This window comes from Prunus persica, chromosome G3 (assembly GCF_000346465.2).
Source record: "Prunus persica cultivar Lovell chromosome G3, Prunus_persica_NCBIv2, whole genome shotgun sequence".
NCBI lineage: Eukaryota > Viridiplantae > Streptophyta > Magnoliopsida > Rosales > Rosaceae > Prunus > Prunus persica.
The window spans coordinates 15,606,215-15,621,260 of record NC_034011.1 but is presented as its reverse complement, the minus strand read 5'-3'; the positions used below and the strand labels follow the sequence as shown (position 1 = coordinate 15,621,260).

The 15,046-nt window shown below is 47.6% G+C and overlaps 2 protein-coding genes across 2 annotated transcripts; one reads left to right on the top strand and one right to left on the bottom strand.

Moving 5' to 3' along the window:
• On the bottom strand, positions 9,445 to 10,555 carry LOC18784449 (thaumatin-like protein 1). Its single transcript, XM_007215800.2, has 2 exons — positions 10,397 to 10,555; positions 9,445 to 10,276 (listed from the first exon to the last, which is right to left on the bottom strand). Exons 1-2 carry the CDS (start codon positions 10,461 to 10,463, stop codon positions 9,597 to 9,599), a joined length of 747 nt encoding a protein of 248 aa, XP_007215862.1. The 5' UTR covers positions 10,464 to 10,555; the 3' UTR covers positions 9,445 to 9,596.
• Positions 11,273 to 14,804, top strand: LOC18784383 (zinc finger protein 6). Its single transcript, XM_020559607.1, has one exon. The coding sequence runs from the start codon at positions 13,901 to 13,903 to the stop codon at positions 14,561 to 14,563; it is 663 nt and encodes a 220-aa protein (XP_020415196.1). The 5' UTR covers positions 11,273 to 13,900; the 3' UTR covers positions 14,564 to 14,804.

Below are 15,046 nucleotides of genomic sequence, written 5' to 3'. Positions count from 1 at the left end.
GGGAATCACGGATGAATAACCTAGGGGATAAGTCGCCTATTCGGAAGGTCAGGGGATTGGGCCCCGCCGAGTCTTCGGAGTCCGAGTACATCCCTTCCAAGACACTTCCCCCCGACTACCGTTCGGAAACACCATCGCGGTATGCGGGGGATAATTCACTAAACCTACAAAGACAATCGGAAGATTACGGTTCCGAAGAAGTCCCTAGCCGAGACCCCATGATCCGACTCCTTTTTCAGAAGGTCCAGAAAATGGAAAACGACAATGCGCGCTCCCAAGAACCGGAATGGGGAAAGCTTCGGCCCGGACCGTTCACAAGGCGCATCCGGGATTCTCGGCAAGACAGGGAAGTGCAGCAACTGCGTATAACGTTCTACACAGGAACGGAGGACCCTTTGACACACCTCCATTCATTCCAGTCCGCTATTGGATGCAAGGGCTTGAGCGATGAGGGGCAGTGCCTGCTATTCCCGTCTTCCCTTACCGGGGCAGCCTTGAACTGGTTCTACCGTTTAGAGCCGGAAACGGTAGCATCCTTTGATGAGCTGAAGCAGATCTTCCTCAATCACTTCATAATCCAAACGGACCGTCTCTACTCCGCCGATGATCTGTACACGATTCGGCAAAGGGAGGACGAACCGTTGAGAGAATACGCGGCGCGTTTCAGTCACGAGTACTCAAGGTGTCCGGAAACGGATGATAGGGCAGCCTACGGCGCCTTCAAGAGTGGCCTTCGGTCCTCTCATTTTCGATACCTGGTGCACAGTAGCAACTGGCGCACGTACGATGAACTGATGAAGCAGGCAGCAATCCACGCCAAGGCCGAATACTTCAACTCGAAACCCACGGTTTCGGCACCGCAAGGAAATGCGGAACCAAGTGCCTATCCGGCAAGGGCAACGCCTTATGAGCGAGTCGACACCTACTCGGCAGGTCATAAGAGGAAGGATGATCGTGCAGATCGAAGGGAGCACCCAAAGAAAGAAAAAGGGAGGTACAGTCGCAACGACAACCGAGCCCCCCTGCCGAATCGGGATCATGGCAATGAGGTCTTCACCCTGTTGAATACTACCTACGAGGCCGTCCTGATGAACGAACAGGAAAAAATACCCAAGCCGAATCAACGAAGGCCCAATCGGCAAGACAACCGGGATACCGGTAAATTCTGCCGATACCATCAGCACAACAGCCATAATACAGAAGACTGCATAAGCCTGAGGAAGATCGTCGAACGCTTGATCCGAGAGGGGAAGCTAGACCAGTATATCGCCCGGCAGCCAACGGCGCCGGAGCCGAACGCAAATCGGCAGATAAACATGATAAGCACTATCAGCGGCGGCCCAACCATCGCAGGACTGAGCAATCGCTCGATGAAGCAGTACGTGCGTGCCGCACAGTTTCCCCAGGTGTTCGGCATAGAGGTGAATCGCCACCATGAAACACCGAAGGATCATTGGGAGCCGATCACGTTTTGCAAAGAAGAGGAACAGGGCATTCTCTGTCCCCACGACGACCCAATGATCGTCCGAGCAGAAATTGCCGATTACGATGTAGGGAGAGTACTGATTGATACAGGGAGCTCGGTAAACGTAATCTTCGCCGAAGCTTTCCGAGAAATGGGAATACAGGACAGCCAGGTCAACCGGCAGTTGACGCCTTTGCTAAGTTTCTCCGGGGACATGGTCCAACCGGTCGGTAGCGTAACGCTCCCAATTACCTTCGGCACCGCGCCAAAGAGAACGACGGTATATGACAAGTTCCTCATCGTTGACTGCCCGACGGCGTACAACGTCATTGTTGGGCGAACGGCACTGACCAGGGTAAAGGCGCATCTTTCCCCACACATGCTGTTGATGAAATTCCCGACCCCAAATGGCGTAGGATCTGTCAGGGGAAATTAGCTGAGCGCACGGACTTGCTACGCCACGGCGATCAAATCAACCTCTCTCAAAATCCCAGACAAGACCATGTCTGTGCAGGGGATGCCGAACGGCAACGGACCAGTTGACGACCCAAGAGATGAGTCACCAACTCCTTATACGCAACCCGTCGAAGAACTGGAGACGATAACCCTGAGCGATGAACAGCCCGATCGTCGGGTTAAAATCGGTACCAGACTGACCCCCGCCCTCCGAGCGCAGTTTATAGACTTCTTACGGCACCATTCGGAAGTGTTCGCATGGTCCTACGAAGACATGCCCGGCATAGACCCTGAAATCATCAGCCATAAACTCAGCATTTCCCCAACCTACAAACCTGTAAGGCAGAAGCGCCGTTTGTATGATGCCGAACGGTACGAAGCCATGCGGACGGAAGTTGACAAACTTCAAACCATCGGCTTCATCAGGGAAGTTACGTACCCGGTATGGCTGGCGAACTCAGTCATGGTTCGAAAGGGTACAGGCGGCTGGAGAATGTGCCAAGACTACACCGATCTGAACAAGGCCTGCCCGAAGGACAGCTTTCTGTTACCCCGAATAGACCAGCTCGTGGACGCCACGGCAGGACACGAGCTGCTCAGCTTCATGGACGCCTATTCAGGGTACAACCAGATTTTTATGCACCCCCCCGACAGCGAGCACACCGCCTTCATCACTGACAGAGGGTTGTACTGCTACAACGTCATGCCGTTCGGCTTGAAGAACGCGGGGGCAACATATCAGAGGCTTGTCAACAGAATCTTCGCCGAACACATCGGCAGCATCATGGAGGTTTACGTTGACGACATGTTGGTGAAAAGCAGAACAGCCGAAGAACACCTGCACAATCTGTCTATCATGTTCGGTATCCTGAAGGGCTACCGAATGAGGTTAAACCCGATGAAATGCGCCTTCGGTGTGTCTTCCGGGAAATTCCTCAGATTCATGATTAGTCACAGGGGTATCGAAGCGAACCCCGAAAAAATAAAGGCCATCATCGACATGGAGAGGCCAAAAACAACAAAGGACATCCAAAGCCTTACCGGACGAGTGGCTGCCCTGACTCGCTTTATATCCAAGGCTACCGACAAATGTGTACCGTTCTTTAAAGCCTTGAAAGGGGGCAAACAGAATATCTTATGGACTGCCGAATGTGATAAAGCATTTCAAGACTTAAAAGACTATATGGGCAGAGCACCTCTCCTGTCAAAACCACTGCCTGGGGAGATTCTTTACCTATACCTCTCGGTATCTAACACTGCCGTCAGTTCGGTGTTAATCCGAAAACCGGAGAGGGCAGAGCTACCGATCTTCTATGTCAGTAAGGCACTCCAGAGCGCTGAACTTCGATATCCCCCATTAGAGCAGCTTGCACTAGCCCTGGTGATCTCGGCACGAAAACTTCGGCCATACTTCCAAGCACACGGGATCAATGTCCTGACAAACCAACCGCTTCGGCAAGTACTCCAAAAACCAGAGACTTCCGGCCGATTGATCAAGTGGGCGATTGAACTCGGAGAATTCGATATACAATTCGTGCCAAGGCCAGCCGAAAAGGTCAGGCCATTGCCGATTTCATCTCCGAGCTCACCCCACCAACGACACAGGAAATACCCGAGCCAGTTACCGAAACCGCGGCACCGATGGAGGTAGACGCCGAACGGCTCGACGCCTCAAATCCTGTATGGACTCTGCATGTCGACGGCTCGGCAAACCAACAGGGGTGTGGAGCAGGGTTGGTTCTGACAACACCGGAGGGACTCAAGATCGAGTACGCCCTCCGATTCAACTTCCGAACCTCCAACAATGAAGCAGAATATGAGGCTCTCTTGGCCGGCCTTCGTTTAGCCAAGAGCATGAACGCAAAACAGATCAAGATACACAGTGACTCCCAACTCATTGTGAACCAGGTAACGGCGGACTTCGCCGCCAGAGACGCCTCCATGAACGCCTACCTTTCGTCCACCCACCAGCTGCTCCAGAGCTTCCGAGCCTATGAGATCAAACAGATCCCCAGGAGCGAAAACAGTCATGCCGATGCTTTAGCGCGACTAGCCTCGGCAATCAATGACAAAATCGGAAGAAAGGTGCCGGTGGAAATTCTTGCCCAACCAAGCACGGCAACCTCCGAAATATGTACCGTACGGTACGAGGATACGTGGATGTCCCCTATCTACTCATACCTAACCAACGGCACCCTTCCAGAGGACAAGGCCCAGGCCCGAAAGCTTAGATACCGATCGGCAAGGTACACCGTCATCAACGACGTCCTTTACAAACGTGGCTACACGACTCCGTATCTCAAGTGCCTTACGGCAGAGCAGGGGAGCTACGTTCTCCGGGAAATCCACAATGGTGTTTGCGGCGATCACTCTGGGTCCCGGTCACTCGCACACAAAGCCTTTCGGCAGGGATACTTCTGGCCGACCATGCACCAGGACGCCAATTCACTTGTGAAGAAATGCGATAAATGTCAGCGTTTCGGCAACATACAGCATATCCCCGCCGAACCCTTGACACCGATCGTGAGTCCTTGGCCTTTCGCACAGTGGGGGCTAGACCTGATCGGTCCGATGCCACAAGGTAAAGGCCAGGTGAAATACGCTGTGGTTGCCGTCGACTACTTCACCAAATGGGTGGAGGCCGAACCTCTTGCAACCATAACGGCAGCAAGAGTAGAGGACTTCGTCTGGACTCACATTTGTTGCCGTTTCGGTATCCCGTACGCAATCATCACCGACAACGGCAGGCAGTTCGATTCGGAACTCTTCAGGCACTTTTGCACCCGCCTGAAGATCAACTTGTTTTTCGCATCACCGGCCCATCCCCAGTCGAACGGTCAGGTAGAAGCGATAAACAAAATCATCAAGAAACTGCTAAAACGGCAGCTGGACAAAGCCAAAGGAGCCTGGCCAGAAAAGCTTCCCGAAGCGCTCTGGGCCATTCGGACCTCTTACCGAACGTCCACAGGAGAAACCCCTTTCTCTTTGGCTTTCGGTTCGGAAGCCGTTGTGCCGGTAGAAATTGGCGAACCTTCCTACCGAACGGAAACCTTCGCACCAGAGCCAAATGAAGCAGCACTTTCTCTAAGCCTCGACCTCCTGGAAGAGCACCGAGCACATGCCAACCTTCGAAACGAAGCCTACAAGCAACGCGTCTCTCGGTATTACGACTCCAGAATCAGACACCGTTCATTCCGAGCCGGTGATTAGGTCATGAGGAAGGTGTCCCTAGCAACTAAGGATGCCACGGAAGGAACCCTCGGACCTTCCTGGGAAGGACCTTACGAGATCATCGGTATCCTTCGATCGGGAACCTACCGCCTAAGAGACTCCAACGGCAAGACCCTCGGTCATCCTTGGAACGTGGAACATCTCAAGTACTATTTCAAGTAACCTAGCCTACGGCAGGACAGAGTTGCAACCTAGCCTACGGTAGGACAAAATTGTAAATGCCTTTCGGCAAAGATAAATAGAAAGCCTTCGGCACTATTGCTTCAGAAACTCTTGTTACAGTCTCTACTAGCCTACGGCTGCCAATATAAGCAAGATAACGTTCTGGGGCATCTTTACTAACCTACGGCAGGAGGTATTTTCGAAATTGTCACCCTACAGATTCCATCGAAACTTGACAATTTCGAAAGCTACTTCTATAACGTTATAAATCCTATCGGCGATAAAACAAAATCAAATCGAAAAGACAAAAATAGACAAAATATGCACATCTAATTTAAAGATGCCCTCGGCATCAAGGCGTTCGGTACAGATACAAAATAACAATAAAAATAAGACAGGCTAAAACTATTACAGAGGCCCTCAGGCTTCGTCAGCAGCAGCATCCTCCCCCTCGTAGTCTTCGATCATCTCCTCAGTTATTCCCTCGGGAAGGGGAGGGGGATCGGCAGCGAAGTTGAGGTTCAGCTTCTGACCAGGGTTGTACCGCTTGAATCGGTACAACATACCCGCCATCTCGGAGCCAACTTCCCTGTCCAGGAGGACAGTGAACTCCTCGGAAGAACGGTATCCCTGGATTGCCGTTTGAATGGCAGCCTCAACCTCCGCAGCCTTGGTCCGCTCGGACTCCTGCAGAGCGTCCTGAACCGCCTCCGAGACGGCCTCGGCATCACGCGCTGCCATCCGCGCTGCCTCCAGAGCCGCCCGCGCTGCCTCCAGATCGGCCCGCATCTCGCCCACCGTCGCCTCCGAAGTGAGAGCCCGCCGTTCGGCAGCCTCTTTCTCCTTTAGCAGCTGGGCGTGGTCCTGGATAGCCTTTCCAGCCTCGGCAACCTTAGCCCTGCCGTCGTCATAGTCCTTTTTTGCCCGTTCGGCAGCGGAGATGGCCCGCTTGACACACAGCCACATCTCCATGGACGCCTGCACACGAGGAAGATAGTTTGAAGCCCCACTTGGCACCGAAAAAAAAATAATGAAAGGACAACACCGGGAGATAAATTCTTACTGCTGCTTGCAGTCGGAAGGCGCGTCCAGCCTGCTCCCGAAGAACCTTCTTCGGCAACTCGTCAACCTCCGGCAGCTCCATCTGAGAACCGAGGATCATATGGTTGACGAATTGCACCGTCTTCGAGGGGCAGGCGAGAGTGACGGCCTCGGTAGGCCCATCCTCGTCCTCCGCCGCAAAGACGGCCCTGGAAGCGTCTGACGGACGGCTTCGCTTGGACGCCGGAGAAGTTTCCAAATCCACCGTTATCGGCCGCTTCCCGGCAGCCCTTGAGGCGACGGCATCGGCGACGGCATGCCTCGGCGCATGGGGATCGACAGCCGGCCTTGCGACAGGCTCAGCGCCCAACTGCCGCATACGCTCAGCGAGGGTCACCTCCTCGGGGTCCGTCGACGACCGAACGGCAGGGGCCTCGAGCTGCTTCTTTTTCTTCTTGCCCTCGAGGCCCATCATGAGGCGCCTCCTGGAAGATTCGTTCATCTTCTTGGCCTCGGCAGCCCTCCTTGCGTCCGTCACTGGCCAAAAACAATCAGTCAGTCGGCAAGCACACAAAAAAAGAGAAGAGGAAGAAAAGCGCAACAAGTACACTTACTCTCGGCAGGGTCGACGAGCCCGGCTCTGATGAGATTATTGGTGAAAAGGAAGCGCGGGTACACTCGCTCGGCGGCAGGGACCTTCAGCCTCACCCTGTCGATCTGCCGAATCTCGTCTTGTGTAGGAGTCGGCTGCTTGAGTTTGCCTGTCCGAATAAAGAATGAGTGAGCAAATATAAAAAGAAAACAGAAAGGCAACTAGGGACCTGCCGATCGGTAACTAGGGACCTACCGGCGGTTTGGAAAGTCGTTGGTACTGGGGACTGCGGGCGTACTCCTGATGGCGATTCCCATTGGCCAGAGAGTAGCACCCGCCGATTCCTCCACGACTTCTGGGAAGTCGGCACCGAGCTGACGAAGTGACCTCGCTCGGAAGCCTTCAGGCAGTTCGCCTGAACCCAGCCACCATGGTCGGCACTCTTCGACTTAGTGACGCTGTAGAGGTAGGAGAATTGCTCGTAGGAAGGCTCCCCCTCCCCGGCAATCCCAAAGGCCGTTATCACCCCCATCAGGGCCACCCAAAAGTTGGGGTTATATTGGCCCGGGGCATACCCAATCTGGGCAAGTAACTTCTGAACGGCAGGCTGCAACGGCAACCTGACCCCCTGCACCAGCATATCGGTGAAGAAGACGACTTCACCATCCCCAGGGTCGCTGAGGGACTCGACCGGGCTCGGGACCCTCATCTTCACCGAGTCAGGAATGAGGTATTCGGCCCTAATCTTTTGAAGCTCCCGTTCGGTAAGTTTGTTCGGCCCCAAATAATCAACCCCGAACAGGGTCTTCTGCGGTATGCCCACCGGTATCCTATACCGCTCTCGGTGGACGATCGTAACTCTCGGCCGAGAGGGACCGGCAACACACTCATCATTGCCGGAGGTGGAAGCCTCTGGCTGGTGCTCAGACGGCACGACACGGGTACCGTCCCTGTACACCGCGACCAGGGGTAACGGGTGCCCCGTCATGAACCCCTTACCGATGCCGTGGGTGGGAATGGAATCCGCCTCCTCACCGAATAGCTCGGCATCGGAGTCTTCCCCGCCCTCGGCGCCGAGGCTCACGGCCTCGCTGGACGTACCCCAGCCGGAAGATAGCTCCCCGTCGAAAGCGTTGGGCTCATCGCCGAACGGTGACTCGCTATCGGACATCTACAAAACAAGAAAAAGGGAAAAACTAAGGTGCGTGCTGCGCTATCCTACAGATACCTACTTCTCTACCTATGGCCACTAGACTACCGAAGGAAGATCCTACTTAACGATCGGCGAGCCTATGCCATATACAGAAGTATAACAAAATTCAGGGGTACCGAACGGTATCTTACCTTGAGTGCTATGAAAATCGCCTAGCTTGCCGTTCGCACGCTTCGAAAATCGCCTAGCTTACCGTTCGCACGCTTCGAAAATCGCCTTGCTTGCCGTTCGCACACTTCAAAAATCGCCTACTCAAGAGCTCTCGCGCAAACTCACAATTGCAAAGTGAATTTTTTCATACAGAGCAACCTCTATTTATAGAGGGAGAACTGTAACGGTACGCCTCGGGAGACGAAACGGCTCATTAATGCACCAACAGGCGTGTTATTGCTGGCCACGCGTCACCCGGCAAATGGCGCCTCTATCTGCGCGCCAGGCACGGAAGACGAAGCGTCTCTCTGCCCTCTCGCCTCTCAACATTGGCGACCCTTCAAGTCCCCGACCGATTTTCCCAGAACACTACTTTCCGAAAGGAACAACTCAAGCGCCTTTCCTCCCCCCAAATGAGCATGCCGAACGGCAGGAGAACCTCCGAACTACCAAGGAAAACCAAATTCCCTTCCGAAGAACCTTCGAAAGAGAACTTGAGGGACTACTGTTTATACCTAATTAAACGGCCTATTTCCACCGGACACGTGGACAGGATCCACTCTGATCACAGGGCCCCTACGGCATGCTCACTACCGAAGCTATATATCTTGGCCCTTTTTACCAACAGACACGTGTCATGTTCACAATCCATGCTTGGAGTCCCACATCGGAAAAATGAGCACAAAGCACACCTCCCAAGGTCTATATAAGGAGACCCATATCCCCAAAAGGGAAGAAGAAGAACTAACGGTACGCTATCGTGTGATCTGTCAGTTAACCTTACTAAATCCGTACTCATTTAGGCATCGGAGAGCCTTCGGCCGGTACCGCACCGGTACCCCAAGGATTTACCGAACGCGTCCTTTTGCAGGTACTTGACCCTCTGGAGTGGACCACTTACCAAGGACGGGGACCTACCGAAGGGACATTTTGACTAAGTTGACGAATTACGTATCAAACCACTTTTTCGCATCAACACCAGGCATGACAGAAAATTACAATCCGTATTTAAACTCCCGTTTGATAACCATTTCAATTGCAGCTAACTCTCTTTATATTATGCTCATGTTTTGTTGCTGGAAATAATGCATCATATAAAGAAATGAAGGAAACAAAAATTTGAAAGCCATGAACGAAAATAAAATCCAAACATTTACGTTATTTGATCGTCTGCATTACAAATTCTTGACATCAACAATGTGTCAAGATCCAGGAAATTTATTTATTGGGAACTATATGTATAATATCATATCATATAAGATCCCATTCTATATATATATATATGCTTATGGGCAGAATGTGATGAGGTAGTCAGGTCTACCACTGCATGTGAAGGTGCTGCTCTTGTCATCATAAGCATAGCTATAAGCTTGAGGGCACTGGGTCTTGAAGAGCTTAGAGTAATCAGTGGGAGGGCATGTCTCCGGCTTGTCGTTAGGTGGAGTGCAACAGTATTTTGGCTGGTTGAATGCTAAGCAAGCGCTCTTGCACGCAATTACGCTTCCATCAGATCCCTTCACTTGTAACGGAGCCGGGCACACTTTGTTAATATCGGCAGGGCAAGTTGACGCCTTACAGTCGCCGGTGCCGCCTTGTGGAGCCACGGACATGGGCAAGTTGAAGCCGTCAACAAGACTAACGTCGTAGAAGTCTTGACCCCCGTTCGAAGCAATAGTGATTTCTACTAATGTAGCTGGCGGAGCTGCGCCGTTACCGTTGCATGAGACTTGGCCAGAACCACAATCTGCGGTGGCACAAGTGAACTTTCCTGATGCGTCCGTGGAGCACCTGGTTCGGCCAAAGAAGCGACCGGACCATGGGGACGGAGCGTCCACAGAGCGGCTAATTCCGGTTGCTAACTCGAACCCAGTGAGTGATAATTGAGGTTTTTGGTCACCGGTTAGGGTTCCTGGCCAGACAGTGTAGGAACATTTGTTTGTGAAAGTGATTTTAGCTGCATGTGCACCTGCATATTCAACGTACATAAAACCATGATCATCGTAAGAATAAATATTACAGAGACAACTGTAAAAATAAACTTTTGATCGATATCTGATCACCTAAGAACGTTTATATAATATTATACCTGAGAAGAAGAGGATGGCCAAGGTGGTGAGGCCAAGGAGAGCTGCTTGGCTCTTCATCATCGTCATGGAAATGTCTTAATTGGCTTGCTGTTGCTCTTGCTGATAAACTTAATTAACTTGTAATTTGGTGAGGAGGAGGATGATGATAAACTTGGGTGCCAGGGGGTGCTTTATATAGGGCTTGTAGCGTGCCTAACTTTGGCAAAAAGAAAAAAACAAAAACTGAGATTTGGATTACAACCAAATGATAGGTCATCAATACTAGACAACGTGTGTCATTAACGCTATAATTCAGAGGTTTAGTTTTAACAGCTGGTACTTTGAATATTAATTTAGATAATGAAACCCAAGAAATGTCAAATCTCTACATGAACTACGCCAAGACTAGGAGGGAGAGAATTGGAGAAATGCCAACCTTATCAAATTAAAACGTTGATTAAAAACAGTGTGATTTTGAGAAACATCCACGTAACCATGTTCATAGCGTGATTGATGGGCCACCAGGCTGCCGTGAAGGAGAGAAAAGTAAAACAAGGAAGGAAAAGTAGTATTTCCCTTCATTTTTTTCTTTGGATACATCTCAAGTAACCTTTATTGTCAGCTTCATCACATCCACTCATATTGAATCGCCAAACCACTATTCTGGAACCCTCGTCCACACCACATCTATAAGAGAACTGAAGGGGTACTTGGTCATCTCATCATCAAATCATTCATTAGGGTTTTGGCTAGATCAGCTTAATCCCACAGAACGAATAGTGAGGATTTCTGAGGCTTCTAAAGCCCAAGATGAAGAGGATCATGACGGTGTTCTTTCTAGAGTAGAATTTAGGGTTCGAAAATCTCGCATCGATGACTACCAGAGGTATATTTGTTTTGGTGATCTCATTTCTTAAAATTTGTTTGGACATATCCATTCATGCTGACCCGAATTGAGGTATAATTTCTTATAAGTTTAGTTTTACAATTTTTCTTGTTTGGGATGTATATTTTTTAACCAAGAATATGTCACATTTCTTATCTTTTCTAATGACACGCAGTTTTCTTTGTTCATGATGTTAACTGGATGGATCATATGCCCCTAAACTTATTGTCACGCCCAAATCTGGAAATAAAGAATATTCCTAAATCAGGATGAGCGAATTCAACAAAATAAAATTAAAAAAATTGAAAAATTGGTTTAAAATGGTCACATCTAATTTAAGGGCTAATTATATGAGTAATATGCTAGACTTGATGATGATGTGGTGCTGATTGGAAATATTTAGTCTGTGTGTTTTCCAGAAGTACAGGCTTAACAGCAGGGGAGTCCAAACCAGCTACTGCCAATAGTTACCAAAGGACAACCCCATTTTACTACAGGGACTTTTGGAACCCAAGCACTTCTGATCAGACCAACTTTTAAGCAGCAACAGATCAAAGCTGCTGCGAATGGTGGAGTTAGAATTGGAGGTGGGTCTTCAAATGGTGGCCCTAGCAGCAGAGGAAATTCAGAAATGGAAAAATAAAAGAGAAGTCAGTTTTTCTTTATCCAATTGCGATAGTACTTTTTTTTTTCCCAAGGAATCTGATTGTACTTTGTGCATGCCGTCGTTTGGTTTTTATTCACCACATCTTTTGAACATCTCCTTGGGAAAGAAAAAAAAAGTTCTATCGCGATTGGACAGAAACCTCCCTGGGGCTTAGGCCTGCACGGGCTTTGGCCCTTCAAAATTTTTGAAATACTATATATATTGGGCTTTGCATTGGACAACTTAGGATAATATATATATTAAAATAATGCTTGTGCTTCACCACAATAAAGAGAATGAGGGATTTACGTTTCCCCCTCCAACTAAAAGGCTAATTCCTTAACAAAATGGCTAAGTTACTCTTGGATCCCACCAACATATTTAATATAAATTAAAAGAAACAGCCAATCAAATCTTTATTTTTACAAATATCTTTAAGAAAATAGGAAATTAAAGACAACCGGTTATTATTATTATTTTACAAGTTTTGATTCTGAATGATTGTTGATATACTTATTATGTTTAGTTTCATCATCAAGAGAAGTTATTCATGTTCACCACTTTTTCACTAAATTTACTTGTATTGTCAATATGTTACATATGGCCCCTCTCCTTATAAGTGGGTTTGGGCTAAAATAGCCATTTTTCACAACTTTTATTCTATAATAGCCCATGCCCGATACAGTGTCTTTTTGCTGTCCCTATAATCAGGGGCGGAGCCAGCATGGGACCAGTGTGGTCCCAAGGCCCCACTCCAATTTTACATTTTTTATTTGTATATTATATATGATATATTATATTAGTTTTAGAATATTTACTTTAAAATAAAATATATATTAGGTTCTTCTTGTCTATAAATTAACCATAAAATTTATTAGCTAGTCTCTCTTTTACTCATCTCACTTAAATCTTCTAGGTTAGTTTATGATATTTGCACTAAAAACTCCTAAAGTTTTAACATTTCTTTCTCTTCCTCTTTTGTTTAAAGCTTTGTGAATTTTTTCTTTTCCTTATTTTTGTTTTATGTATGAGTTGGGTACCTTAATATTGCACTTTATGAACTCTTTTTTTCTATTTCTTTTCTCTTTTGGAATATAAATTATCAAAATTTAAGTCTTTAATAGTGTAGATGATGATATTAGTATTTAACCAATTTAAAATATGAAATTCATGATAATTTTGAAGAGAATACAAGGTTTATGAAAGGCTCCCTTTAACGTGAAATTCTGGCTCCGCCACTGCCTATAATGTCTCTTTGTGTGCCAAGTTTTTAATTTTGACTACACACACTTCAAACAAAAGCATTTGTGTTACCAGACTGGATGTAAGTATAATAGTACAGCCACATTTTGATTTAATGTATGCTGTTTTCCCAAATCGTGCTTGAAATGGTTGCAAGATTCTAAGAAAGAAGAGCTTCAAATGATTTCCAAATATACCTCATGGTCTCACGTCTGGACCCTCCCCAGCTTCAGATAAAAAAGTTTTTTTTTTTTCTTCATGCAAATAAGCCAAGTTAGGTGCAATTATTCTGAACCACCCCTCAGCTTCGACCCATGTGGTCATGGTCAATTGTAGGCAAACTAAAAGACTCTGCTAGATTTGAAGTGTACCAAGAACAAATGCCTCAGTTAGCACCTAAATCATCTACATGCTAGTAACTTTGCATTTGAGAATTGTAACCAAAAAATAAAAACCACCACCACAAGAAAATGATTCAAGTATAATCTAAAGGCCTGGTTTTCTTGCTCCATGTTGTTGCTTCTAACTCTATCTTTGTCATGGGAATTTTCACAACAACTACCTCTCTCTTTCCTTTGTTGCTCTACTTCTTTTGACTCTCAAGTCATTACCCTCTCTTGTACTTCATCAATACACAGCTTTTAAATAGCTCACACATGCAAGTTATTGCCACTAATTATAAGGTCACCCATTAATTCCATTTGTATATCCTCCTAATATCTCTCATCTCATCTCCAAAACCAACTTTTGATGGCTGATATTATTGATTATGATACAAAGCAAAATACAATTTCCACAACAACTTCCGCTTCCACACCTCTTAAGCTCTTTGGTTTCAACATATCAGAAGATCACTACAACTCAAATATAACCAAATCTTCATCTGCGTCACAAGAATCCGACCTCCGTAAATATGAGTGTCTGTACTGCTGCCGTGAGTTTAGCAATTCTCAGGCCTTGGGAGGCCACCAGAATGCTCACAAGAAAGAAAGGCAAATCCTAAAGCGTGCACAAATGCATGCTAGCAGCCGAAACTTGGTTACTTCACACATCCAAAACCCGATCATATCGGCATTCATTTCACAGTCACAGCTCTTCGCTTCTATGATGGTTCAGGCAGCGGCGCCCCCACAATCCCCTTCATGTCTTTACATGGCACATGCACCTGTAAACATATCGGACCGCGACGCATATCTCTCCGGGACTGGCCCCTCGCCATTAGGGAGGCATGTCTACCGCAAGGCCGGGATAGGGGAAAGTTTGATGATGAGGGCTTCGTCTCAAGAAGGGGTTGGAAATCATGCTAGTTTTTTGCAGGGTTTAAGCGGTTGTGCGGAAGATGAGGGTGGGATTAAGCTTGATAAAGGTTTGGGATTGAATTTGCATCTCAGCCTTGGGCCTGCTTCGCAATGATTTGGGCTTCATTCTAGGACCAGCTTGCTTTGGGATTGTAAAGTTCCTCTTTTTCTTTTTAGGCTTTTTCAATTGTTTTCTAAATTTCATGATCCATGAAAAAATAAAAATTCATGATCAAATCAAATAGGAATCTGAGCCGGGTTAAGTATTAGAATATTAACATCCAACGTAAAATTAATTGACAATATAGATGGAGAAGTCCAAGATATGTTTTAAGCACTATTGCGAAGTTTCAATCTTTCAATGTGGAACACTTTCTTGCATCTCAAGTGATCTTATAACCGCAAGTTGGATTCTACTCATGTTAAAGAAGAAGCTAGCTGCTATAGAAACAAACTTAAAAAGAAGCTCAACCACAACTATGATAAAGTAACTGATATCAAATGGATCACATTTGGATCTAACTTATTATTCCTAACATATTTTAATATAGAGATTTCAAGTTCACCACCACTCCTGAGAGATTTCACCATTGTTTTT

Coding starts and splice junctions, on each gene's coding strand:
- LOC18784449 (XM_007215800.2), bottom strand. CDS start 10,463: ATGACGATGATGAAGAGCCAAGCAGCTCTCCTTGGCCTCACCACCTTG. Junction 10,277..10,396: donor GGCCATCCTCTTCTTCTCAG/GTATAATATTAT, acceptor TTGAATATGCAG/GTGCACATGCAGCTAAAATC.
- LOC18784383 (XM_020559607.1), top strand. CDS start 13,901: ATGGCTGATATTATTGATTATGATACAAAGCAAAATACAATTTCCACA.